A 25,685-nucleotide genomic window follows, 5' to 3' on the forward strand; every position below is an offset into this window, starting at 1 on the left:
ACGCCCGGCTAATTTTTGTATTTTTAGTAGAGATGGGGTTTCACCATGTTGGCCAAGATGGTCTGGATCTCTTGACCTCGTGATCTGCCCGCCTCGGGCTCTCAAAGTGCTGGGATTACAGGCGTGAGCCACCGCGCCCGGCCTCGTTGCTCACCTCTTTAGGCGACCTCCCAGGAAGGCCGGAGTCTGTGCCCTTGGCCCGTGGCCCTCCAGCTGCGTGCGGGCATCCGCCTGGCCGTCGCCCCCGGTGCAATCCCGCCGTCCGACCGCCGGGGGGCGCCGCCGGCCGCGTTCCTCCTCCCAGGCCGAGGCTGCCCGGTGCTGCCTCCCCAAGCCTGGTCCTGGCGGCGGCGGCCCCTCTGACCCCAGGGTCGTCTTCTAGAATCCTGATCGCTGAGGCTGAGCCGGAGCGCACGGTCTTCCCGCCCCCTTCACCTTCACCCCTCAGTCTTGTCTCCCTACCCTCACCCCACACCCTCGTGGCTTCTGGCGAGGTCCGCGCCCTATTTTTAGGCAGAAATTGGCAAAAAGGGTGGGCTGGGAGATGGTTTCTGTCTCCGCGAGGCCACCTCTTCCGCGGCTCCCTCCACCGGGCCGGGTGGTCGGGAAGGTGGTGGGTTGGGGGTGGAATGAAGCCCAAGGCGGGGCGGGGACCCTCCCACGGAGCCCCGGCCTGCCCCCTCGGCCTCGAGGGACTGGTGTGGACCGTGCCCTGCGCACCCCTCCGCGGCCCGATTCAGCCCTCGGCAGTCGGATGGCGGCACCGCGAACGGTCCTTCCAGCCCGAGAGCAGCGCGGTGCCCGCACACAGGAGGCGCCCACTAAATGCTTGTTGATGGAGGCGGCGAGTACCCGAAACCAGCGGCGCCTGGAGATGGGATCCGAGAGGTCCCGGCAGGGAGCGGGGATCTGGTGCTGAGCTGCGGTCCGTGCGCGCCTCGAGTCCCCGAGGGTCTGCCTGGGCCCGAACCCGCGAAGCTGGAGTCTCCCGCCTGGAATGGGTCCCTGGGCCGGGGATACGCACAGCCGGGGAGGGCGCGCCCGACTCGACCCCAAAGCTGTCAGTTGCGGGTCCCCGGGGAATTCGAACCAGTCTCCGCCCGCCTCTCCGAGGGGCTTCCCTGCCTCGGGCCCCTCCCCGGCCCCGCCCCCCTCCCCCGCCCCGGCCGCGCCCCACCCCCTGCAGTCCCCGCACGGCGGCCGCCGGAGCCACGTGTGCCCGCGCCCGGGAGGCGTGCAGGGAAGCGCGGCCACGCCTGGGCCGGCCACCATTTCCCCGGCGCCGCGGCGGCGCCGACTTGCGGGCAGCGGCCCCTTCGTGCGCCCAGCCGAGCCCCCAGCGCCGGGAGCATGAGCGCGGGCTCGGAGCGCGCGGCGGCGGCGGCGGCGGCCCCCGGGGGGCTGCCCGCGCCCTGCGCCTCGAAGGTGGAGCTGCGGCTGAGCTGCCGGCACCTGCTGGACCGGGACCCGCTCACCAAGTCCGACCCCAGCGTTGTGCTGCTGCAGCAGGCGCAGGGCCAGTGGGTGCAGGTAGGGCCGGGGCGCAGGAGCGGGGAGGCCATGGGCCGGGGCGCGCACTGAGCTGGGGACGCGGAGATCCAAGCGGGTGCGCCAGGGCCAGTGGGGTGCGAGGCGGGGACCCCCGGAGCTGGGACTCAGCTCGCAGTCAGGGTCAGGGTGACCAGATCTGGGGGGAGATGTCCAGAGCTGTGGGAGGGGCTGGGCTGGAGGAGGCGACGAGGGGGGTCAGAAGGAGTGGGTAGTGCCCCGCAGGGAGGGGTGCACCCCGGGTTCGGGGTGACCCCGGGCCGGAGTGAAGCATCGGGGCTCCAGGCACACACAGGGGGCTTGACCAAGAGGCGCAGAAGAGAATGAGGGGCGAGGGGTGCCGGCCGACCGGGCAAGAGGCTGGGCGGGCTCGGGTCCTCACCACGGGGCGCGAGCAGGCCCGAGGGAGCGCGCGCTGCGGGGCGGACTCAGCGCCGGCTTGGGGTCGGAAACAGAGCGGGCCGGCGCCGCACGGGCGCTTTCTCAGTCGCCATCTCACGTGAAACATGTGGCTTCACCTCCAAAGGGCGAGAAACACGGGGTGCGAAGCCACAGCAGGCGGAGGGGCTGGAACTCGAACCCTCGTCCGCGCGGGGCGCCAGCGCGCTTTTCCCCAGCACAGGGGTCTCTCCAGGCTCCAGCGGGGCCCGGTGGGGTGGGCAAGGGGACTCCTGTGGCGGCTCGGGCAGTGGAGGGGACTCTTCACAGGGTACCCGGCGCTCCGCCGCGCTCTCACCCAGTGGTGCTGGTGGCCCCAGTCACCAACCTCCAGGGTGAAGGGCCTGCCCCACCCCCACCACCTCTTCTCCATCAGCTCGGGCTTCCCCAGGACGCCCCATGCCGGTCCCTCAGAGCCCAAGCCCTGGTTTCTCCAGGTGGCCTGATGCCCACACTCTCAGAGCCTGAGCTGTGCAGCTGGCCCATGCTTGCCTGGTTTGGGGTGCAGGAGTTTTTGGGATTCTGGACGTGAGACGTCTACTGGCCAAGCTGGGTCTTGTCCTTAAGGGGCATTTGGGAGGGAGCTGCTCAGGATGGGAGAGGCTAGTGAACTGATGTACCCGGCCAGGAAGGAGGAGGGGCCCATACCCCATGCCCCTTCCCGCTCAGCTGGTGCTAGGGAGTGGCCTACGCTTTGGGGTTGCCCAGCCCTTTGGGATGAGGTGTGAATCTGACCTCATCCCGGTCTCAGCGTATCATTCTTGTTCTCTGTGAGCCTCAGTTTCCCCATCTATGATCTGAGGGTGGAGCACACAGTGGTGGGTGTGAGCTGAGAAGCTGCAGCCCATGACTGGCCAGGGGCGACCCCCACGGTGGCCCTCAGGACTGCAGGTCCCATGGACAGCAGGTGGGAGGGGGTCTTTCCAGGGTGCGGCCCAGAAGAGGGTCTTCCTGAGGCGTGTGATGTGGGTGAGTGGCAGAGGGGAACCTGAGGGCTGGAGCCAGGACGGCCGTCAAGGAGGGCAGGGTGGAAGCCCTGGCGTGCGGTTGGCTCACAGGGCGCACCTGCAGGTGGACAGAACCGAGGTGGTCCGGAGCAGCCTGCACCCTGTGTTCTCCAAGGTCTTCACGGTTGACTACTATTTTGAAGAGGTGCAGAAGTTGCGCTTCGAGGTGTACGACACGCATGGGGGGCCCGGCGGCCTCAGCTGTCAGGAGGACGACTTCCTGGGTGGCATGGAGTGCACCCTGGGGCAGGTGGGTGCCCGTACCCTCGGAGGGAGGAGGGCGGTGACGGCATGGGGCCCACAGCCCATCAAAGGCCAGTGTGCCGGCACCGCAGGGCCAATGCTGGGGCCACCCTTGCTGTGCCGGTCTTCACACAGTTCAGGCTCCTCCTGAACGTTCCTGATTAGATGAAAATATACATGGAATTTTGAGCTGGGTAATGCATTCATATGTTTGAAAGCCTGGAAGCTGTAAAAGGCTGTGGAGCGCCTCCCTCCTGCCCGTCCAGCCTGCCGCTAGGTTCTTGTACACTGTCCAGAGAGATGTTCACAGGAGCAAATGAAACTATCACTTTTCCTCTTTTTTCAAAAAAACACAAATTACGTTCCCTGTTCTGCATCCTGCATTTTCACTTCCATGACATACGGCAGATCCTCCACATCTGCGCCGGAAGCCTCCCTGGAGGCCAGGCACGGTGGCTCACACCTGTGATCGCAGCACTGCAGGAGGCTGAAGTGGGCATCACCTGAGGTCAGGAGTTCAGCCTGACCAACAGTTCAGTGAGACCAGCCTGGCCAACATGGTGAAACCCCGTCTCTACTAAATATACAAAAGTTAGTTGGGCATGGTGGCGCGCGCCTGTAATCCCAGCTACTCGGGAGGCTGAGGCCAGGAGGATCACTTGAACCCAGGAGGCGGAGGCTGCAGTGAGTTGAGATCGCACCACTGCACTCCAGCCCGAGTGACAGATCGAGACTCTGTGTCTCTCTCTCAAAAAAGAGAGAGTGGCAGGCCCGGCGGTGGCTCCCGGCTGAGAGAGGCCACTGCCCTCGGTGATGCCCTCCCTGTGATGGAGTCCACAGCCAGCGTAAAAGTGGCTTCTGCAAGTCACAACCGGGGTATCTGTCGATGCGCTGGGTGCCGCGCATTGAATTCTCACGCCCTGCCGTGCGGGGTCCTTCTTTTTATTGAGACGTAATCTGTGATACAACGCGTAGATCTCAAGGTTGAGATTGACAGGGTTAGGCACCAGATCACACACATTACTGCAGGCTCCCCCCGCCCCCCGCCTCAGCGGCTCCCCCTGGTTCATCTGTTCTGGAATTCCACGTCCATGAATCACACTGTGTGTTCTCCCGGTGCTTCTTTCACCCAACGCCATGTCTGCGTGACTCATCCCGCTGCAGCACGGGCCGGAGCTGGCCTGCCGTGGAGCCTGGTGTCCTCATTGTTTCTCAGATAAGGGACCTGAGATTTGCACAGGGGACATTCCTCCATGAAAGTGGCGGAGCAAGGCTCCCCCAGGCTCCTACCTTGAGCCCTTTTTTTTGGGTTGGTGTCTCTCTGTGTCTCCCAGGCCAGTGTACAGTGGCACAATCACAGCTCACCGCGGCCTTAATATCCTGGGCTCAAGCCATCCTCTCACCTCGGCCTCTTGAGTAGCTGGGACTACAGGTGTGCGCTACCAGACCTGGCTAATTTTTGCTTTTTTTTTTTGAGACGGAGTTTCGCTCGTTACCCAGGCTGGAGCTCAATGGCGCGATCTCGGCTCACCGCAACCTCCGCCTCCTGGGTTCAAGTAATTCTCCCGCCTCAGCCTCCCGAGTAGCTGGGATTACAGGCACACGCCACCACACCCAGCTAATTTTTTGTATTTTTAGTAGAGACGGGGTTTCACCATGTTGACCAGGATGGTCTCAATCTCTTGACCTCGTGATCCACCCGCCTCGGCCTCCCAAAGTGCTGGGATTATAGGCATGAGCCACCGCGCCCGGCCAATTTTTGCATTGTTTATAGAGGCAGGGGTCTCACCATATTGACTCGGCTGGTCTTGAACTTCCGGGCTCACCAGTCCACCCACCCTGGCCTGACAAAATGTCGGGATTATAGGCATGTGCCACTGTGTGTGGACTGGACACCTGCGGATGTACACACAGGCACACACAGGTACCATCATTCGTGAAGGATGTGCTGCCCACAGAAGCACACGCAGGACCCATGTGGACACAGGCATGCATATACATATGTGTGTCGAGCACGTGTGCTGTGTGTGTGTGCAAACGTTAAACAGTGAAGTGGCCCCTGTTGGCTTCTGCTTTGCTGCCACTCAGCTGACCTGCGGGCACCGTGACCAGGGGAGAGGCTGTGCCCTCAGATCCTGTGCCGTGGCCTTGAGCCTGACGTAGCCTCTGACCTCTGCCTCGACCGTTTCCTGGTGTGATTCAAGTCAATAGTGACTCAGTGCAGAGCCAGGCACACAGAACTGCTAATTAAACGTGGTTATTGCAAATCTGTGATCTGTTTTCCCTGTTGAGGAGGCTGTTATGCTGGCCTGAGGCCGTTTCTGCCTAAGGGGCTGCTCTCCTGCCAGAAAGGGGAGGCCACCCCTTCCTTCCTGCGCCCTCCCTGCAGGCAAACCAGGATGGCAGTCCAGTCCCAGATGGGAGGCTGAGCCCCAGAAGCAAACCTTTCAATTGGAGAATTTTGGGGGCCTTGGCCCAAGGTGCTCCCTCCTGGCACCCAGGACCCCCTCTCTGCATCCCTAAGAGAGCTTTCCCACCCCTTAGCCTGTTCTGACCCCCCAGCCCCCACCTAGGATCCATTTTCTCTTCCACTCAGAAGCTGCTGGCCGGGCAGGCCCTGGCTGGGGGTGCAGGGACCTCCTATCTTTGCTTTGTATTTGAGACCCCGAGTGTCCACCAGACAGCAGCGGGTGTGAGGGGCAGGTGGGAAGCCCACACCTGCTACCTGCTGTGCCCCTGGACGGTTGCTGAGAGCATGCCCAGGTGAGGAGGTGACGGTCACCGGTTCCCACTTGGCCGAGATCATTGCCATATCCTCAGAATGTGGAGCCTGGGAGGGCCATGCACCCCCCCACCCCCACCCTACTCCCCACTAAGCAGATGTCATGGCTCCATGGGCCTGGGCCTGTCTTCCACCCACCCCAATGAGGGGCTCAGAGCCGATGGGGTGGGCATCCAGCAGGGCCTGGCAGAGAGGAGGAGGAGGAGGAGGAGGCCAGGCTGCGTGAGGAGGCCAAGCCTTCCACCTCCACGATCAACTCTGCACCTCAGCACCTTCGTGGAGGAGTGCCCCTTCGGCCACGTGGGCATGTGGGGTGTGAGGACCTGCTCCCCCTGCCTCTGTGCGTCCTCATCTGGGGCTGGAGAGGGTCGGGGCATACGCACTCACCTGCGGAGGGAGCTGCTTCCACCGCACCTGTGCAGGTGCGCCCTGGCTGGGCTGTAGGCTGCTCCCTGGCCGCCCCCGAGCTTGTACCCTCACCTGGTAAACAGGGGTGAGGATGGCTGCCTCTCCCCAGTGATGGCTGGCCCCAGGAGGTGGTAGACGTGAGGGGATGGGCATGTAGGGGTGGACCTGCGGGGGCGGACGTGTTGGGGTGGATGTGTAGGGGCAGACTGCAGGGGTGGCCATACAGGGATGGCAGGAACTTGAGAGCGGCACCAAAGGGGGCCCTGGGCCCTGGGCAGTGGGAGACATGACCGGCGTGAGGGTCAGGTGAGGGCGTGGTGGGGCCCCAGGGTCAGGAGCCGTCCCCGCCTGCCCCTCCCTGCCTGACATTTCTGACTTCCAGATTGTGGCCCAGAAGAAAGTGACCCGCCCGCTGCTGCTCAAGTTTGGCAGGAACGCTGGCAAATCCACCATCACGGTGAGCAGGGCCACACCTGCCGCACCCACAGGCCCCACTGCTGTGGCTGAGGGGTGTCCTAGGGGGAGGATGGGTGGCATGCAGTCCAGGGAGGGTTGGCCAGAGCCCACAGCTGCTCAGTCCCACAGCTGCCCAGTCCTGGGGGTGCCCAGATGCCTCCTCTCAGCCCGGCTGGGTGGGGTCAGCTGGCCTGGGGCCTCAGGTCTCCCGTGCTGGGATCAGGCCTCGCGGCCTTGCCATGCCAGGTGATTGCTGAGGACATCTCGGGGAACAATGGCTACGTGGAGCTGTCCTTCCGGGCCAGGAAGCTGGACGACAAGGTGAGAGTGGGTGCTGGGCATGTCTGGCTCAGGCCTCGGTCTGGAAAGCAGTTGGAAAACCCGGTCCCTGCCCAGCACTGACCTAGCACGGCCGTGTCCCGTGTGAGATGCGTGTGCAGCGTGGGAGTGCGCGTGGGGCCGGGCGTGCTAGAGTCTCGGTCACCATCCTCACCGTCACCCACGTTACCTCGCCTGCCCCTCCTAGCAGCCGGGCTGGGACAGTGGCAGCTCAACTCATGACCCTGCTCAGTGACAGGGAAACAGGCCCGGCGTTGCCAAGGCCACCATCCTAAAGCAGCAGGAACTGCAACAGCGCGTGGTTCTGCGGGCTCCTCACACGGGTGGGGCAGAGCAGGGTCCAACCCTGCCCGCCGCATAGGGCATCTCAAGGCCTCCTGAGAGGGGCTGAGTTGGGCAGACCCCAGGTGGCCAGAGGGATGGGGCCGGGAGGCGTCTCAGGGCGGACTTGCCACCTTGTTTTGTGCCTGAGGAACTAGTGCTGTGGGGGGAGAGTGAGGCTCTGGGACGAGATGAAAGCAGCTCCCATCCAGAGCCCGTTTCTCAGCGCCCGGCCCAGCAGCCGCTGTGCCACTCCCCAGGACCTCTTCAGCAAGTCCGACCCCTTCCTGGAGCTGTACCGTGTCAACGATGACCAGGGCTTGCAGCTGGTGTACAGGACAGAGGTGAGCGGCCTGGGGGCGGGACGCAGGGAGCGGGAGCGGGAGGGGAAGGGGAAGGGGCTGGCCCCGCCTCCTGCCTCCTGCATCTTTAGGGCACAGCAGGAACTCCCCCTCCACTGCGGGGGGTGGGGGGCGGGGGACCAGGCCTTGGTGGCCGGGACTGCAGCCAGAACCCAGCAGGCTTGTTTAGCTGTCGCTGTGATGATTTTTAGGACTACCTTTCACTTCCTGCAGGTGAAATGGGATTTCAGCTACTGCAGTGAGAGAGCTCTTTCTTTTGAGAGAAATTAGCTGGAATGAAATGGATAGATTAAGGAGTAGAGCAGAGCAGGTGCTTAGAGATGCAGAAGTTACGAAGGCAGTTTCCAAAGGCACCGCGCTCGGAAATGTGGCTTCTCTGTGCGGGAAGCGGGTACCAGCTGCAGCTCTGGGTCGATGGGCAGGGCCGGCTGTGCCCGACTGTCGGCTGCTTCTCCATCCAGGTCTCTGTGAGCCCCAAGTATCCCAGGGCTCTGGGCCTCCCCTGAGCCAGCCTCTCCTGCCCACAGGTGGTGAAGAACAACCTGAGCCCCGTGTGGGAGCCCTTCAAAGTGTCACTGAGCTCCCTCTGCAGCTGTGAGGAGACGCGGCCTCTGAAGGTTGGGGACAGCACGGACCAAGAGGGCAGTGAGGGTGGCCTGTCTGCGGGCTGGGAATGGAGATGCCCAGGCTCAGGGGTGGGAGGGTCTTGGGGTCCCCTGAGGACAGAGCTGATGGGGCCTGGGCTCCCCAGTGCCTGGTCTGGGATTACGACTCCAGAGGAAAGCACGACTTCATTGGAGAATTCTCTACCACCTTCGAGGAGATGCAGAAGGCCTCCGGGGAGGGGCAGGTGAGCACAGGGGCCTCCGGGGAGGGGCAGGTGAGCACAGGGGCCTCCGGGGAGGGGCAGGTGAGCAAAGGGGCCTCCGGGGAGGGGCAGGTGAGCACAGGGGCCTCCGGGGAGGGGCACGTGAGCACAGGGGTCTCCGGGGAGGGGCACGTGAGCACAGGGTCCTCCGGGGAGGGGCAGGTGAGCACAGGGGCCTCCGGGGAGGGGCAGGTGAGTGGGGGCCTTCAGGGGGTTTAGGTGAGTGGGGACCTTCAAGGGGGTTAGGTAAGTGGGGAACTTCAGGGGGTTTAGGTGAGTGGGAACCTTCAGGGGGGTTAGGTGAGTGGGGGCCTTCAGGGGGTTAGGTGAGTGGGGGCCTTCAGGGGGTTAGGTGAGTGGGGGCCTTCAGGGGGTTAGGTGAGTGGGAACCTTCAGGGGGTTTAGGTGAGTGGGAACCTTCAGGGGGTTAGGTGAGTGGGGGCCTTCAGGGGCTTTAGGTGAGAGGGTGCCTTCAGGGGGTTAGGTGAGTGGGGACCTTCAGGGCTTTAGGTGAGTGGGAACCTTCAGGGGGTTAGGTGAGTGGGGGCCTTCAGGGGGGTTAGGTGAGTGGGGGCCTTCAGGGGTTTAGGTGAGTGGGAACCTTCAGGGGGGTTAGGTGAGTGGGGGCCTTCAGGGGGGTTAGGTGAGTGGGGACCTTCAGGGCTTTAGGTGAGTGGGAACCTTCAGGGGGTTAGGTGAGTGGGGGCCTTCAGGGGGGTTAGGTGAGTGGGGGCCTTCAGGGGGGTTAGGTGAGTGGGGGCCTTCGGGGGGTTAGGTGAGTGGGAACCTTCAGGGGGTTAGGTGAGTGGGGGCCTTCAGGGGGTTTAGGTGAGAGGGTGCCTTCAGGGGGGTTAGGTGAGTGGGAACCTTCAGGGGTTTAGGTGAGTGGGGGCCTTCAGGGGGGTTAGGTGAGTGGGGGCCTTCAGGGGGGTTAGGTGAGTGGGGGCCTTCAGGGGGGTTAGGTGAGTGGGAACATTCAGGGGGTTAGGTGAGTGGGGGCCTTCAGGGGGTTTAGGTGAGAGGGTGCCTTCAGGGGGGTTAGGTGAGTGGGAACCTTCAGGGGTTTAGGTGAGTGGGGGCCTTCAGGGGGTTTAGGTGAGTGGGGGCCTTCAGGGGGTTTAGTTGAGTGGGGGCCTTCAGGGGGTTTAGGTGAGTGGGGGCCTTCATGGGGTCAGATGAGTGGGGGGCCTTCAGCGGGGTCAGGTGAGCAGCGGCCTTTGGGGAGGGTCAGGTGAGCGGGGGGCCTTCGGGGTGGGGTCAGGTGAGTGGACCCACCTAGGCTATGCCAGTTTCAGCTCCGCACGGAGGCTATGGGAGGGGTTATGGGGAGCAATGACAATGACTCATTAAAACTGGAGGGGGCTGGGGACAGTGAAACCTGGTACTGACCCTGGAGGGCCACGGCAGGGGTAGCCTCCATCAGGTTCAGCTGGAAACTGTGAATACCTGGGCCAGCCCTCGAGGAGCTGGTGTCTGAAACTGTGTGGATGGGGAGCAGAGCTGGGCACACGGTGGTGGGAGTTGGGGCTGGGGGTGCCCTCCCCTGTGTCTGCCCAGCCTGCAGCAGCCAGGCAAGGGTGCAGCTGAGGGGCCACCCCGGGTCCTGCTTCCTGCCCCTTCCTGGGCCTTGTCATCCTTGGGCTTAGTGACAGGGTCATGTCCCGTTGGGGGTCCAACTTTCACCCCCCTCCAACTGCCTTGCGGCGGCCCTGCCTTTCCCCACCTTGGGGGGCTCAACCCTTGCTGTTTGGGATGGTTTTGGGTGGGGTCTCCCTGGCTGGTGTTCAGACCTACCACCCTTCGGGGCCTCTGCCTGTCCCTGCCTCAGGCCCAGTGGGACTGTGTGAACCCCAAGTATAAGCAGAAGAGACGAAATTATAAGAACTCGGGAGTGGTCGTCCTGGCTGACCTGAAGGTGAGAGGCGGCCGTGCCCGAAGCTTCCCCACCCACGGGAGGGTCCTCCACTGCCCCCAGTTGTTGGATGGACCCTCAACCAGAGGCCTCATGGGCCCTAGCGTATTTGGGGAGGGGCTGAGAGACAGAGAAGGATGAGGTTGGGGAGATAGGATAGGGGAGAGGAAGGAGGGAGGTCTGGATCCCGGCGATGCCGGCCTTAGTGTCCCTGGTGGGGTGGCGTCCTCGGAGGCCTTGCCGACACCGCTGGCCGGAAGTTCCACAGGGTCTACTCCTTCCTGGACTACATCATGGGCGGCTGCCAGATCCACTTCACCGTGAGTCCACGGCCCCGCCCTGTGCTGGGCGCCCCCACTGCCCTGAGAAGTAACCAGGCCAGACACGTGGAGTCCCGCAGCTCCCGAGGGGCCTGGCCTGGGGGGTGAAAGGGCCCTGGCAGCTCCCCGTGGGCCACGGTCTCTGTGTGGCTCCTGGGGTCATTGCTTCTGTGCAGGTGAATTAGTGGGCTTGGGGTTCGGGAGCCAGCCTGAAGCCCCCTTTGGGAGGTGACATCACTAGGGCTTACCTTCCACAAACATAGTTAACAACAGACAAAACGTGAACAAGGAGAAGCCGGAGTGAGCATTTGGGTGAACCAGCCACAGGCTGTAACGTGAGGTAGAGCCCAGCACAGACCCTGTGTCACCCACAGATGTGCAGACCCCACATCACACCATGTCACCCACAGATGTGTCACCCCTGTGTCACCCCCACAACACCCGAAGATGTACAGACCCCATGTCACCCCCACATCACCCACAGATGTGGAGACCCCCATGTCACCCACAGATGTGTCACCCCTGCATTACCCCTGCAGATGTGCAGGCCCCATGTCACCCTCGAGTCACCTGTGTCACCTGAATGTCATTTGCAGATGCACAGACCCACACATCACCTGTGTGCCACCAGAAGCTAAGCAGACCCCCGTGTCACCTGTGTGTCATTTGCAGAACTGCAGACCCCTGTGTCACCCACCTGTCACCCACAGATACACAGACCCCTGTGTCACCTGTGTGTTGTTTGCAGATGCTCTGGTTCCTGTTTTGTTGAGGGAGCCCCAGAATGGCTTTCTGAGAAGCCAGCTTGTGGGAGGTGTGGAGGGGTCAGCCCAGGCTGGGTCCTCTCAGGTCCTGTGAGGGGAGGGTGATAGAGGGGTCGGGTGGCTGCTGAGAGGAAGGGGCGGGCCCCCACAAGGCCAGGGTGATCCCAGTGGGGCGTCCTCCTGGGAATTCAGAGAGCCTAGGGCTTGGCAGGTTTTGGGGAGACCCCTCCTGGCCCTGTGTAGTCGGGGGACAGCCCCATCCACGCATGCAGCCCCTGACCCCACGTCCTGGCGGGTCTGGGCGAGGTTTCTCTACCTGTCAGGAGCGGGTTCCGGGAGCCCAGCACAGCACAGCCCCGGCCCCGCCCTCTGCAGGTGGCCATTGACTTCACTGCCTCCAACGGGGACCCACGCAACAGCTGCTCCCTGCACTATATCAACCCTTACCAGCCCAACGAGTACCTGAAGGCCCTGGTGTGTGTGGGCGAGATCTGCCAGGACTATGACAGGTGTGCCTCAGTCCCTCAGTCCCTGGGCTCCAGGTCAGGCCTGGGGGCCTGCGAGGTGGGCACTGTGAGGCGGTCCACTTGGAAGACTGCGAGGAAGGCTGGGTGTCATAGCAGCCCCAGAGTCTCCGGCAGTGCACAGGCTGTGCATGGCCCTGGGGACGTCTGTGTCCCACTTTGCCAGACCAGCAAGCCGAGGCCACAGAGGCTTGGGGTTCACCCACAGATGCTCTACCAGGGAGGGCCTGGCACAAAACCCTGCTCACTGAGCTCCTCCCCACAACACAGGGCCCTGGCCTGGAGCTTGGGAGAGGACACCCTGAGCTCCTGCCCCACAGACCCCTCTGTCTGCGTTGGTGAGGGCCACAGAGGTTGCCTTGGCCCCACATGATCCCTCCTGGGGTCCAGGAGCCCCCCGACGAGGCATGTGCAGGGGGACAGCTTGTGCACAGGCATGGCGTTGGGAGGCCAGCCTGAGGGCAACAGGGACTGTCCACACTCAGCTCCCCATCCTACGCACTGGCTGGTGCCTCCGCTGCCCCGAGACTCAGTTTCCTGACTGTGGCCTGTGCTTACTGCCGTGATCCCCAGGCCTGGCCCCACGTGGCCCTGGTCTCCTGGGCACCAGTCATGTCTCCCCAGAAGTGCCCCTCGCAGCAGCCACGTGAGCTCAGGGCCCCCTGGTGACCGGCCTGCCTCTCTTTCAGTGACAAGAGGTTTTCTGCTTTGGGGTTTGGAGCCCGGATTCCTCCCAAGTATGAGGTAGGAGAGCCCGAGGCCTCGGAGCTGTGCCCGTCCCGTAGGTCTCATGAGAGGGTGGCCTGGCCCAGGGATCCCTGGCTGGAAACCATGGACCGTAGGATGGGGTTGGGGTGCAAAGCGGGAACCTTTCCACCAGAGGTTGGCCCCTGACTTCCTAGGACTTGTTAGCTTGAAGGGTGTATGGAGACCCTTCCATGTTCCTTCAGGAGATGGGGAAGCACATTAGTCTGGAATTTTCTATTGCACGTAACAATTCATCTGGCTTCAGCAGAAAAAATGGTGTATGGGGAGCGACTGGCTAATGTGAACCTCAGGCACTGCTGGATCTGGGGCGTCTCGTCTCCCGCTCTGTCCCTTGGCTCTGCAGAGTATGGCCACCCACAGGGTCGGCTTCCACTAAAGCTCCAAACCTCCCTCTCTCAGTAGGTGGGGGATGCGGGGCCTGTCTCAGGTGGAGCAGCTGACTGAGCCCTCTTGTCCCCACCCAGGTGTCCCATGACTTTGCCATCAATTTCAATCCCGAGGACGATGAGTGTGAAGGTAGGAGCCCACGGCAGGCCTGGGGAAGGGGTGCAGGGGGGCTGGACTCAACCCCTGCCCCCCACAGGCATCCAGGGTGTGGTGGAGGCCTACCAGAACTGCCTGCCCAGGGTCCAGCTCTACGGCCCCACCAACGTGGCGCCCATCATCTCCAAGGTGGCACGCATGGCGGCGGCCGAGGAGCACACCGCTGAAGCTTCTGTAGGTGCCCGGGGGGCATGGTGCATGCAGGGGGTGGGGTCGGCTGTGTGGGCACCAGCGCATGGAGGTCAGGGAGGCGGGCAGGTAGAGGGAACCAGCAGAGGGAACAGCTGGCACAAAGGCTCCGAGCTCAGGAGTGGGGAGGCCCCAGCTGGCCAACTGCATCTCCCCCAAGGCTGCTGGCGTCCCGGGCACAGGGCTGTCCATGGCTGCAGCTCCAGCGAGGCTGCCTCTCTGCTGTTCTGCCGTTTAGCGGCACGCCTGTCATCATTTCGTTTACATGTGTCTTTACACAAATGACACGGTGCCTAGAATGGCAGCGGGCTCTACTCTGCCACCGTGTTCTGTGGCCCTGCATGTGTCGCTGGGGACACAGCCAGCCTGTTGCTTTTTCTCTCTTTCTTTGAGACGGCGTCTCTCTCTCACTGTGTTGCCCAGGCTGGAGTGCAGTGGCACGATCTCAGCTCACTGCAACCTCCACCTCCCAGGTTCAAGCAATTTTCCTGCCTCAGCCTCCCCAGTACAGGCACCCACCACCACACTCGGCTAATTTTTTATTTTTATTAGAGACAGGGTTTCACCACGTTGCCCAGGCTGGTCTCAAACTCCTGATGCTGTGATCCACCCGCCTCGGCCTCCCAAAGGTCTGGGATTACAGGTGTGAGCCACAGCACCCAGCCCGTTGCTTTCTTTTAATATTTTATTTTGGAGAAACATGAAATTTACAGGTGGCAAGAGTGGTGTAGCAGCTCCGGGCTGCCCTTCGCTTGGACTCAGAGTCCCTGGAACTTGGCCAGCCTCCCCTCCCCGGCCTCTCCCCGAGTGTGCACGGTCACTCTTTCATTTCTTTCTTTTTTGGAGAGAGCTGCTTGCTCTGTCGCCAGGCTGGAGTGCAGTGGTGTGATCTCAGCTCACTGCAACCTCCGCCTCCCAGGTTCGAATGATTCTCCTGCCTCAGCCTCCCAAACAGCTAATTTTTGTATTTTTAGTAGAGATGCGGTTTCACCATGTAGGTCAGGCTGGTCCCAAACTCCCGACCTCAAGTGATCTGCCCACCTCACCAAACAGTGTTGGGTTTCTAAACCCTTTGAGAGCAAGCCGCCTGCCTCCTACTTAAACTGTTCACATTGACCTGCTAATTGAAGGACATTCTTGTTGGAGACCACACGGTTTAGTTCTGAAGTGGAGGGGGTTGTAGGCAGTTCTCCAGAAGCAGCTGTGTTTCCAGAGCTCAGCAGAGCCCGGGTTGGCCCCGCCAGGCCCTGGCCCCTGATTTGGGCTGTTCCTACCTTGCTCTGCTCCGGTACCACCTTGACTTTGTCTAGACCCTGGCCATGTGTGATCCTATTGCACAACTGCCCAGCATCCTGGAAGACGGTAGCCCCCACATTTTACTCTCCTGGGCACGGAGCTCCCACAAGCCAAGCTCCAGGAGCAGGAGTTTTGCAGGGAGGGCAGGCGGGGACCCCTTCAGGGCTGTGCAGCTCCTCTTTCTCCCTCCTGTTGGGTGCTGGGTGCAGACCTGCCCTTGATCCTGCACCCACGGGAACTTTGGCCAGAAGCAGCCCATTTGAGACACCCTGACCACGTGGCCAGGGAAGGATGGACCTTGGTGAGCCAGGCAAGTGAGCCTTCTGCTCAGAGTGAGTTTGTTGGTGCCTTTTCCCTTTTTTTCTTTTACTTTTTTGTTTTTTCTCTTTTCTTTTCTTTTGAGACAGGGTCTCATTCTGTCATCCAGGTAGGAGTGCAGTGACGAGATCACAGCTCACTGTAGCCTCCACCTCCTGGGCTCAGGTGATTCTCCCACCTCAGCCTCTTGAGTGAGTAGCCAGGACCGTAGGCGCGCGCCATCATACCCAGGCTTGCCCTTTCTTTTTAAGCAATTTCTAGCCTTAATTTTTTTCCTTTTTTTTTTTTGAGACAGAGTTTCGCTCTAGTTACCCAGGCTGGAGTGCAATGGCGTGATCTCAGCTCACCGCAACCTCTGCCTCCTGGGTTCAGGCAATTCTCCTGCTTCAGCCTCCTGAGTAGCTGGGATTACAGGCACGCGCCACCATGCCCAGCTAATTTTTTGTATTTTTAGTAGAGACGGGGTTTCACCATGTTGACCAGGATGGTCTCGATCTCTTGACCTCGTGATCCACCCGCCTCGGCCTCCCAAAGTGCTGGGATTATAGGCGTGAGCCACCGCGTCCGGCCAGTTTTTTTCCATTTTAAAAAATATTTTATTACCGAGAATTTCAAACATCAAAAGTTAAGAAACAGTCCAGGTGCAGCCACCTGTACCTTTAATCCCAGCACTTTGGGAGATCAAGGTGGGAGGATTGCTTGAGTCCAGGAGTTTGAGACCAGCCTGGACATCAGAGTGAGACCCCTGTGTCTACAAAAAAAAGTTAAAAATTAGCTGGGCATGGTAGAGTGCCCCTGTGGTCCCAGCTACTCAGGAGGCTGAGGCTAGAGGCTCACCTGTGCCTGGGAGGTTGAGGCTGCAGCGAGCTCCGATTGTACCACAGCCTGGGGGACAGAGCGAGCTCCTGTCCCTACAAAGCAAAAAAAGAAAAAGTCAAAAAACAGCAAAATAAATCCCCACAGATTTATCATCCAGCTCAGGAGTGGCCCTGTCTACACCCCTTTCTGAATTTTAAAAGTTTTATTCCTTTTACTTTGAAATAAGTTTAAATTTACTGAAAAGTTACAAGATCTCTGAGGTCCTGCGGCCCGGGAGGCCACGAGCTGCTCACATGTCACGCTTCTGGTTCGTGTCTGTGTTGTTTTCTATTCATCTGTTTGATTTTTTAAATTTTTTTGTGATAAAATATGCACAGTTTAAAATTTACCATTGTAACCTTTTTTTCCCTCTCTTTTTGAGATGGAGTCTCGCTCTGTCGCCCAGGCTGGAGTGCAGTGGTGTGAGCTTGGCTCACTGCAGCCTCCACCTCCCGGGTTCAAGAGGTTCTCTTGCCTTAGCCTCCCAAGTAGCTGAGACTACAGGCACCTGCTGCCACACCCAGCTAATTTTTATGTTTTGGTAGAGAAAGGGTTTCACCATGTTGGCCAGGATGGTCTCAAACCCCTGACCTCAAGTGATCTGCCCTCCTCGGTCTCCTGAAGTGCCGGGATTACAGGTGTGAGCCACCTGTAACCGTTTTAATGTGTCCAGTTCAGAGGCACTGAGTACATTCATAATGAACAAACATCACCTCTGTCTAGTTAGATCTTCATGCCAAATGGGAACCCTGTATCTGTTTGCATCTATTTTTAATTTATACAAATATTATTGTGATACTCTGATGCTTTTTAAACTTGGCACGGCACACACACATGTATGCACACACACACATATACACGCACACACACGAACACAGGCATGCACACACATGCATGCATACATATACACATACACGTGCACACATAGATATGTGCGCATGCACATGCGTACACACGCACGCACATATGCTCCTGTACACATGCACACACTTGTATGCACACATGCCCCCACATTCATGCATACATGCACGCACACATGTATTCACACGTGCACACACAGGTTACATACACACACACGGGCACATACATTTGTGAACTGAGAGCAGGTTGCAGTGTCCTGCCTTTTACCCCTTAACATTTTATGTACATTTTTTAAGAGCAAAGATACTCTCTTACATAACTAGCACAAATACAGATTTCAGGAAAGTTTGTTTAGATGTGATACTTTTGCATAGAATATGCTCCAGCTTCATCTACTGGCCCAGCAGTAACTTTCGTAGCAGATGATTCCCGGCAGAGGACCCAGCCCAGAATCGAGGGTTGTGTCTGGCTGTCAGGTTCCTGTGGTGTTTTGAAGCGAGACTTGGGCAGTTTCATCTGTGCATGTCAATATCAGCCTGTCGTGAAGATAAGCACTCTTTTTAAACAGCCAGGACGCTGGTCACACCTGAACCACCACTCCTGGCGTTGCCCATTGTCTGGGGTTGTGTTTCTCATGCTGTTACCTGTGGCCTGGTTTTCTGTGGTTAGAACTGGGTTGAAATGAGGAGTCGGACATGATCAGCTGAGCCCTCCGTCCCTCTCCAGACACCAAGCTTCCATCCTAGCGGGCCCCACAGTGGGTTTTGGTGCCTGGTGTTCGCAGTTTGCAGGCTGTGGGGGGCTTTCTGAGGCTGGGCTGTTTATCTGGGGGCTGAGAGCCAGGCTGGGCACAGCCATGGGTGCGTGTAGCCCTCGACTAGAGACGGACTTGCAAACAGGTAATTCTTCCCACAGGCCTGGGGCTCGAGGGGGGCAATGGGAAGGGCGCAGAGCAGAGCCCCTTGGAGAAAGTGACATCTGAGCAGGTCCTGGGGCCCCTGTTCCTTTCCAGGACCCATCTGCCCTCCGTGGGAAGGGCTCAGCCAAGGCCAGCCCGGGAGAGGCTGCTGTGGGCTCCCACTCCACCCAGTGCAGGGACGGCCCAGCCCCCCGGGGCAGCAGCTCAGTTTCCTGTTGTCCACAGTCTCAGCAAGATGACTGAGGGTTTTTTTTTTCTTTTTTTCTCCCCCCATGCCCCTGAGTGGGTTTTTTTTTTTTAAACAATAGATTTTACTTGAAGTTCCGTTCTGTCTTGTTACTGCACAGCAGGCACCCTGGAGAGATGGGGCTGGGGTGTGGGGGTCCAGGTCTGGTTCCTGGGGTCGCTGGAGAGACGGGGGCCAGGCTGTGGGGGTCCAGGTCTGGTTCCTGGGAGCGGAGGTTTCTCTTTCTCTGGCCTCAGACCACCCATCTGGCACCATGACCTCATCTGTAAAATTCGGGCTTCATAGCATCCCCTCCAGAGCCCTCCGTGAGACTTGTGGACATTTCCCAAGTTGGGGCACAGGAGGCCCAGAGCAGACTGCCCGCCACGGGGCGGGGTAGGGGACCCTGACCCATCACTGCTCATGATGCAGGTGGTCCTAGGAAGCTCTGACTTGTGAAGGCCGCTCTGGGCTCTCTGGGGGCCTGTGGGTTTCAGGGCGCAAGTGAGGCACAGCAGGTACAGTGCTGTGCACTCCTTCCTGTGCCCCCAGCAATACTACATCCTGTTGATCCTGACGGACGGCGTGGTGACTGACATGGCCGACACACGGGAGGCCATCGTGCGTGCCTCACGCCTGCCCATGTCCATCATCATTGTGGGCGTGGGCAATGCCGACTTCACCGACATGCAGGTCCTGGACGGTGACGATGGCGTCCTGCGCTCCCCCCGGGGTGAGCCCGCGCTCCGAGACATAGTGCAGTTCGTGCCCTTCCGGGAGCTCAAGAACGTGAGTGTCTGGGAGGGGCTCAGACCAGGCCGGCCTGGGGTCCCTGTTCATACCACTGCCCCAGGCCCTCCCAGGCTAGGGTCACGCCAGTGGACGTGGCAGGTCCCATCTTGTGTCTGGGGGGGTTCCAGGCTGTTCTCCACCGATGGAGAGCAGTACCTGAAGCTGGGGCTTTCAGGACCTGAAAAGCCTCCCATTATGAAACTCATCAAATCTACACAAACGCAGAGAACAGCATGAGGGACTCTAGGTTCGGCCATGCAGCTGGATCCATCCCCCATTGCTGCCAACCTCTGTGACCCAGTGAGACACCCACAGTGCACACATGAGGTTCCACACAGTGAGGCATGCATGAAGGCAGACACATGTGACATTCTGCACAGCGAAACACGTTACAGACACATGCGTCTGACGCATGAAGCTCTGCAGTGGGACATTCACGCCACACAGACACACTCGGGCTTTGCTGGGGGGACCTGGGCCTTGGAGAGGGCCTTGCCTCACCTCCAAGGCAGCCTATTTCCTCTCCGTGCCTGGGGAGCTGGAATTACCCACGTGCAGCCTTGTGTGGCCGATGTCCTTAGCAAGGCTGGCCCGGCCCCCAGGTGAGCACCTGGTGAGCCCCTGGTTGGGGGTGGGAAGTCACCAGGGTGCAAAGGCCCCAGCTCTGGAGGGCGAGGCCTGGCTGTGACCCAGGTGCGGGGACAGACAGATGATCTTGAAGGTCCCAGACGTAACCACGTTGTCCTGCCCTCCAGGCATCCCCAGCGGCGCTGGCCAAGTGTGTGCTAGCTGAGGTGCCGAAGCAGGTGGTGGAGTACTACAGCCACAGAGGCCTGCCCCCGAGAGGCCTGGGCACCCCTGCCCCAGAGGCCAGCCCAGGCTGCACCCCATGAAGACATGGAGAGCGTGGGGAGGGTCAGGGAAGAGTGGGGCTGTAGAGCCTCCATCTCCAGCACCCTTGGAGGTCCCTGAAGCTCCCTCTGACCTCCCCAAAGCCTCCAGGCCCCACCAGCTCCCACTGCTAGTCCTCCTGGGACCCTGCTGGCTTAAGCCAGGGTCTGGGGACCCCAATGCTGAAGGGTGACAAAATATAGGCCCCCATGCCTGGCTTTGCCTAAGCCAGGTGGCTGCAGGGAGGGAGATTGTGAGGGACTTGCAGAGCCTGGGACCTCATCCAGGGAGACCCTACCCCAGTGAGAAGGGGCACAGGCTGGGGGCTCTGCTTTGCATCTGATCTTTGTGGGGGAGGGCCAGCAAAGCAGCACCCCAGCCCCCGAGAAAGCCCGGGGCACCTGGACACCCTGTCCCCACAGTCAGCTTCCTTCTGTCCCTGCTGGCGCCCCTGCCCATCCTGCCCTGTGCTTTTTGCCGTCTGGCCTCTGCCCTCAGGCCGAGGGGTCTGCCTGGCCTGTGGAGTCTGCCTGTGTGGCTTCAGGATTAATAAAATGTCACCCTAACCCTTGCAGGTGTCTTGTGCCTTCAGTCTTCCCCCACCATCCCCCAGAGGACTGGGCCCGGCGCTGGTGGGTGGGCCGGTGAATCTGTGGCAGGGGATCTTCCAGACCCAGCACACCAGGGACCCCAGGACTGAATGGAAGACCCTCCCAGGGGTGCGAAGGCTCAGCATGGGGAGGGAGTAAACTGGACCATGGCTGCCTCCACCCCCAAAGGAGCTCCACTCGGCTTCCTGGGACTCCCCAGGCCTGGAACCCACTCAGTGAGGGTTGTGGCTGTGACATGGGTGCCAGGATCCTCCCACATGGCCTGCACTATGGGGACCCAGGCTGGGAGCACTGTGGGGTCACTGGGTGATGCCAGCCACACTCGGGTGCTTGTGCAGACAGACACCCCCACCTGTGGGAGCCTCCCCTGAATTTGAGATTTCACCTGAATTATCTTGAAGGAGAAAAACAAATTGTTCTAACACTGAATCTAGACCCACCCATCCATCCATCCACCCATCTACCCATCCACCCTTCTACCCATCCATCCATCCAACCATCCACCCACCCACCCATCCGCCTCTCTGCCCATCCATCCACCCACCCACCCACCCATCCACCCCTCTACCATCCATCCATCCAACCATCCACCCACCCACCCATCCGCCTCTCTGCCCATCCATCCACCCATCTACCCATCCACCCTTCTACCCATCCATCCATCCAACCATCCACCCACCCACCCATCCGCCTCTCTGCCCATCCATCCACCCACCCACCCACCCATCCACCCACCCATCCACCCCTCTACCATCCATCCATCCATTCACTTGGGCCTATTTTTAGCTCTTGACTCATCATCTGTTAAGCAGGAATAATAGGTATCGCCATGGTAACCTGGCCAGTCCGTGAATTTCATAAGGACCAATGTTGGTCTCTGAGGATGGAGAGGATTCCAGAGAACACCCCTCCATCCACATCTGGAGGCTTCAGGGCCCTGAGCAGGTCAGGGGGTTCAGGCAGAGGGTGAGTGTCAGGGCTCTGAGTCATGCGCTGGGCAGAGGGTGTCAGGGGCCCTGAGCAAGTGGGGGTCTCAGGGGCTGGGCAGAGGGTGAGTGTCGGGGTCCTGAGTGAGCGGGTGGGGGGGTCTCAGGGTCTGGGCAGAGGGTGAATGTCAGTGCTCTGAGTGAGTGGGGGGGTCTCAGTGGCTGGGCAGAGGGTGAGTGTCGAGGCCCTGAGCCGCCTGCCTATGGTTTTCGTGCCAGAAATCATCAGTTTCTGGGCTCAGACAAAGCCGAGGGGTGTTGGTCAGTAATCTTAGCAGGAAGCAGGCGGTGCTGTGGGGCCTACCTCAGAACAGCCACCACGGGGCCCCCGGGAGCTGCTCCCAGACACACGGGTGGGCAGGATGCTTGTCGAGCTGGCACCGTGGAGGGAGCGTCTCTTCCCAGAGCTGTCACCCTACAGGGACATGGCCACTCCCAGACACTGTGGAGCAGGCGGGGAGTGGCTGTGGGTACCCCCGCCCCCTCCTCCTACCCTCCCTTCTTCTGCCGTCCTCTCATGGCAGAAGGCAGCCGCTGTGGGGTCAGGCCCATGAGCAGGCTGGGCCACCCTGGCTCTGTGCTGCTGGGTGTCTGGGGTGCTTGCCTGCCAGCAGGGACAGGATGGCGTCTGCTAGCTCAGCTGTGGGGATATGGCTTTCACCAGCAATGCCCAGCCTGATAAAGCAGCCCAGCTTTGCTCCGAGACACACGTACTAATAAAATGATACTTTTCCTTCTCCCTCTAACCCCATGGGTCCATTGGGGTGGACACAGGACCCTGGCCCGGCCAGTCAGGGGCTGCTGCTCCCAGGCCACAGTGCTTCAGGGATGGACATGTCCCAAGCTGGCCCATGACACTCAGTCCTGGGACGCGTGCAGCCCTTCTTTCTTCTTGGCTTGAGGAGCTGTGGGACACGGCCTGCCTGGAAAGGACACTACCCAGAGAACTGGTGGCAGGGACATGCCCGGGTGTGTTCCTAAGCCAAGACTCCCCAGTAAGGAGCCATGAGCTCCCTTTCTGATGGGGCAGGTGGAAGAGGGTTTCTGTCATTTGTCACCCAAGGATCCTGGCCCAAAAGGATGACAGACACTGCTGTTTCACAGACAAGAAAATCAGGGCTCAGCAGTGAAGTGCCTGGCCTGAGGTCACACAGCTAGTCAGAAGCAGAGGTGCACACACATCTACACACACACACACCATACATCCACGTACACACTTGCACATGTGCCTAACATATGCACACACATCCACATGTGCACAAATGCCTAACATGCACACACATCCACACTCATGCACACACATGATACATCCACACACACACCTGCACACATGCCTAACACATATTCACATGCACACATACCTCTATGCACACACACGTACATGTGCTTAGCCGGGACCTGAAGGATCCAGGCTGAGTCCTGGGAACAGACAGTAGCTCTGTGCAGCTCCTGTGGGTCCACCTCTTATGACATCTTTCTCCATGTGGTGCAACGTCCAGCTCTGAAACCCAGAGCGGCCTCCAGAACAGGGTAGTCAGAGGTTCTGCCGGCTGGTGTGGAGACCCCCCAGATGAGACCAATGGGTCCCCTGAGGTCAGCCCCTCTGACCTTGCCAGGAACAGCCTGGGTAAGACTTGCTGGATGTGGACTTGTTTCACAAATATAAGAAGAGCCAGAAAGCGTGTAACCGCAAAGACCGCACCGTGAAGGCCACCCCTGGATCCAGTCTTCAGGGACCGCAGCTGCAGGGGTGGAGGGAGCTCCTCCTGGGAGAGGAGGGGATTTGGGATTTGGAAATGGCCTGGACGCCAGCTCCTGCCGTGGGACCCTGGACAAGCCGTCGCAGTCTCAGTGAGTGGAGCCCAGTTCCTTGCCTGTCACACGGATATAGCAGCTTTAAAACATGGCCCTAGAGCTGGGCGTGGTGGCTCACACCTGTAATCCCAGCTCTTTGGGAGGCCAAGCTCAGGAGTTCAAGACCAGCCAGGCCAACATGCTGAAACCCCCACCTCTACTAAAAATACAAAACTCAGCAGGGCGTGGTGGCACATGCTTGTAATCTCAGGTAGTGGGGAGGCTGAGGCTAGAGAATTGCTTGAACCCAGGAGGCAGAAGTTGCAGTGAGCCAAGATTGCGCCACTGCACTCCAGCCAGGGCAACAGAGCAAGACTCCATGTCAAAAAAAGAAAAAAAAGGCCGGGCTCATGCCTGTAATCCCAGCACTTTGAGAGGCTGAGGTGTGCGGGTCACAAGGTCAGGAGTTTGAGACCATCCTGGTCAACATGGTGAAACCCTGTTTCTACAAAAAATAATACAAAAAAATTAGCTGGGCTTGGTGCCACACGCCTGTAGTCCCAGCTACTTGGGAGGCTGAGGTAGGAGAATTGCTTAAACCAGGGTTTAAGTCTCAGCTCACTGAGACTGTGTCATTGCTCTCCAGCCTGGTGACAGAGCGAGACTCTGTCTAAAAACTCCAAAAACAGGCTCCTTCCTTTCGCTGCTGCTGCCGCAGCCATGAGTATGCTCAGGCTTCAGAAGAGGCTCGCCTCTAGTGTCCTCCGCTGTGGCAAGAAGAAGGTCTGGTTGGACCCGAATGAGACCAATGAAATCGCCAATGCTAACTCGCGTCAGCAGATCCGGAAGCTGATCAAAGATGGGCTGATCATCCGAAAGCCTGTGACGGTCCATTCCCGGGCTCGCTGCCGGAAAAACACCTTGGCCCGCCGGAAGGGCAGGCACATGGGCATAGGTAAGCATAAGGGTACAGCCAATGCCCGAATGCCAGAGAAGGTCATGTGGATGAGAAGAATGAGGATTCTGCACCGGCTGCTCAGAAGATACCGGGAATCTAAGAAAATTGATCGCCACATGTATCACAGCCTGTACCTGAAGGTGAAGGGGAATGTGTTCAAAAACAAGCGGATTCTCATGGAACACATCCACAAGCTGAAGGCAGACAAGGCCCGCAAGAAGCTCCTGGCTGACCAGGCTGAGGCCCGCAGGTCTAAGACCAAGGAAGCACGAAAGCGCCGTGAAGAACGCCTCCAGGCCAAAAAGGAGGAGATCATCAAAACTTTGTCCAAGGAGGAAGAGACCAAGAAATAAAAGCTCCCCCTTTGTCTGTACATACTGGCCTCCGTGATTACATAGATCAGCCATTAAAATAAAACGAGCCTTTATCTGCTTGCCAAAAAAAAAAAAACTCCAAAAACATGGCGCTAGAATCCTCAGCCACTTCCCCTGGAAGGTGGGTTTGTGTTCCTTCTTGAACCTCGGAAGACTTGGGTTCAACATGCCTTATTTTTGTTTGCTTGTTTGTTTTTGAGACAAAGTCTCACTCTGTCGCTCAGGCTGGAGCGCAGTGATCTTGGGTCACTGCAACCTCCGCCTCCCGGGCTCGAGTGATTCTCCTGCCTCCGCCTCCCGAGTAGCTGGGATTATAGGCATGCGCCACCATGCCCAGCTAACTTTCTGTATTTTTACTGGAGACAGAGTTTCACCATGTTGGCCAGGCTGGTCTCGAACTCCTCACCTCAAGTGATCCACCCACTTCGGCCTCCCAAAGTGCTGGGATTACAGGCGTGAGCCACTGCGCCCGGCAGCAGGGTGGATTCTGATGCTCCATGGTAAGCATGCTGGATGCTGCTCCCAAGCTTAGGAGACACAGGCTCCTGGGAACCTGACTCCGTGAGGAAGCCCAAGTGCCCCCATTCCATCTGAGCTCCCAGCTGGCATCCAGTGCCCAGGCCCAGAGAAAACCACCTCCAGCAGCTCCGGAAACCCTGGGCAGTCCTGCCTGGGGCTGCAGCCCTGCCTGTGTCCTCATGAGAGGCCTGAGCTGAAGCCACACAGAAAATCCTCTCTCAGATTCCTGACCCACAACGTGGCAGGAGGTAACCCGAGGCTGCTGTTCAGAGCCGCTCAGTTCAGGTGTGATGAGTGGCAGAGCGGGAGGTAACAGACATGTCCTCCCTCCCAGGGATCTTGTAAGGACTGAACGAGGGATGCAGAGGCCTGCTTGGTCATTTTCACACGGGGAGCCGGCTTCTCCTTATTCTCAGGGACCGCCAATCACAGCGGCATCTTTCATGCAGAACATGCTTCCTCCACCCTGTCCTGCTGGCCGCCGGCCGCC

General features: G+C 59.7%; 1 protein-coding gene and 1 pseudogene across 3 annotated transcripts; both read left to right on the forward strand.

Annotated features, from left to right (window-relative positions):
* The first annotated feature begins 1,267 nt into the window (after window positions 1–1,267).
* Window positions 1,268–20,524, forward strand: CPNE7 (copine 7). Of its 2 annotated transcripts, XM_035281827.3 has the most exons (15): window positions 1,268–1,530; window positions 3,058–3,243; window positions 6,809–6,883; window positions 7,129–7,203; window positions 7,803–7,886; window positions 8,432–8,521; window positions 8,656–8,754; window positions 10,601–10,687; window positions 10,945–11,004; window positions 12,144–12,277; window positions 12,982–13,036; window positions 13,525–13,576; window positions 13,644–13,777; window positions 18,823–19,059; window positions 19,818–20,524. In XM_035281827.3, the coding sequence occupies exons 1-15, from the start codon at window positions 1,351–1,353 to the stop codon at window positions 19,953–19,955; spliced, it is 1,686 nt and encodes a 561-aa protein (XP_035137718.1). In that variant the 5' UTR covers window positions 1,268–1,350; the 3' UTR covers window positions 19,956–20,524. The 2 variants fall into 2 exon arrangements, with proteins under 2 accessions (XP_035137718.1, XP_078214142.1); XM_078358016.1 differs by lacking the exons at window positions 1,268–1,530; window positions 3,058–3,243; window positions 6,809–6,883; window positions 7,129–7,203 and having other exon boundaries at window positions 7,719–8,117.
* Window positions 20,525–24,033: 3,509 nt separating this feature from the next.
* LOC100396382 (large ribosomal subunit protein eL19 pseudogene) lies at window positions 24,034–24,675 on the forward strand (annotated as a pseudogene). Its single transcript, XR_013530318.1, has one exon. The product of XR_013530318.1 is annotated as a large ribosomal subunit protein eL19 pseudogene (transcript).
* The last annotated feature ends 1,010 nt before the right edge of the window (window positions 24,676–25,685 follow it).

Source organism: Callithrix jacchus, chromosome 20, assembly GCF_049354715.1.
Source record: "Callithrix jacchus isolate 240 chromosome 20, calJac240_pri, whole genome shotgun sequence".
Lineage (NCBI taxonomy): Eukaryota > Metazoa > Chordata > Mammalia > Primates > Cebidae > Callithrix > Callithrix jacchus.

What these genes read in the sequence shown, in the direction of transcription:
- CPNE7 (XM_035281827.3), top strand. Translation starts at nt 1,351, where the DNA reads ATGAGCGCGGGCTCGGAGCGCGCGGCGGCGGCGGCGGCGGCCCCCGGG. An exon ending in CGCAGGGCCAGTGGGTGCAG is followed by an intron (nt 1,531 to 3,057) that starts GTAGGGCCGGGG and finishes GCGCACCTGCAG; the next exon opens with GTGGACAGAACCGAGGTGGT. An exon ending in AGGAGACGCGGCCTCTGAAG is followed by an intron (nt 8,522 to 8,655) that starts GTTGGGGACAGC and finishes TGGGCTCCCCAG; the next exon opens with TGCCTGGTCTGGGATTACGA.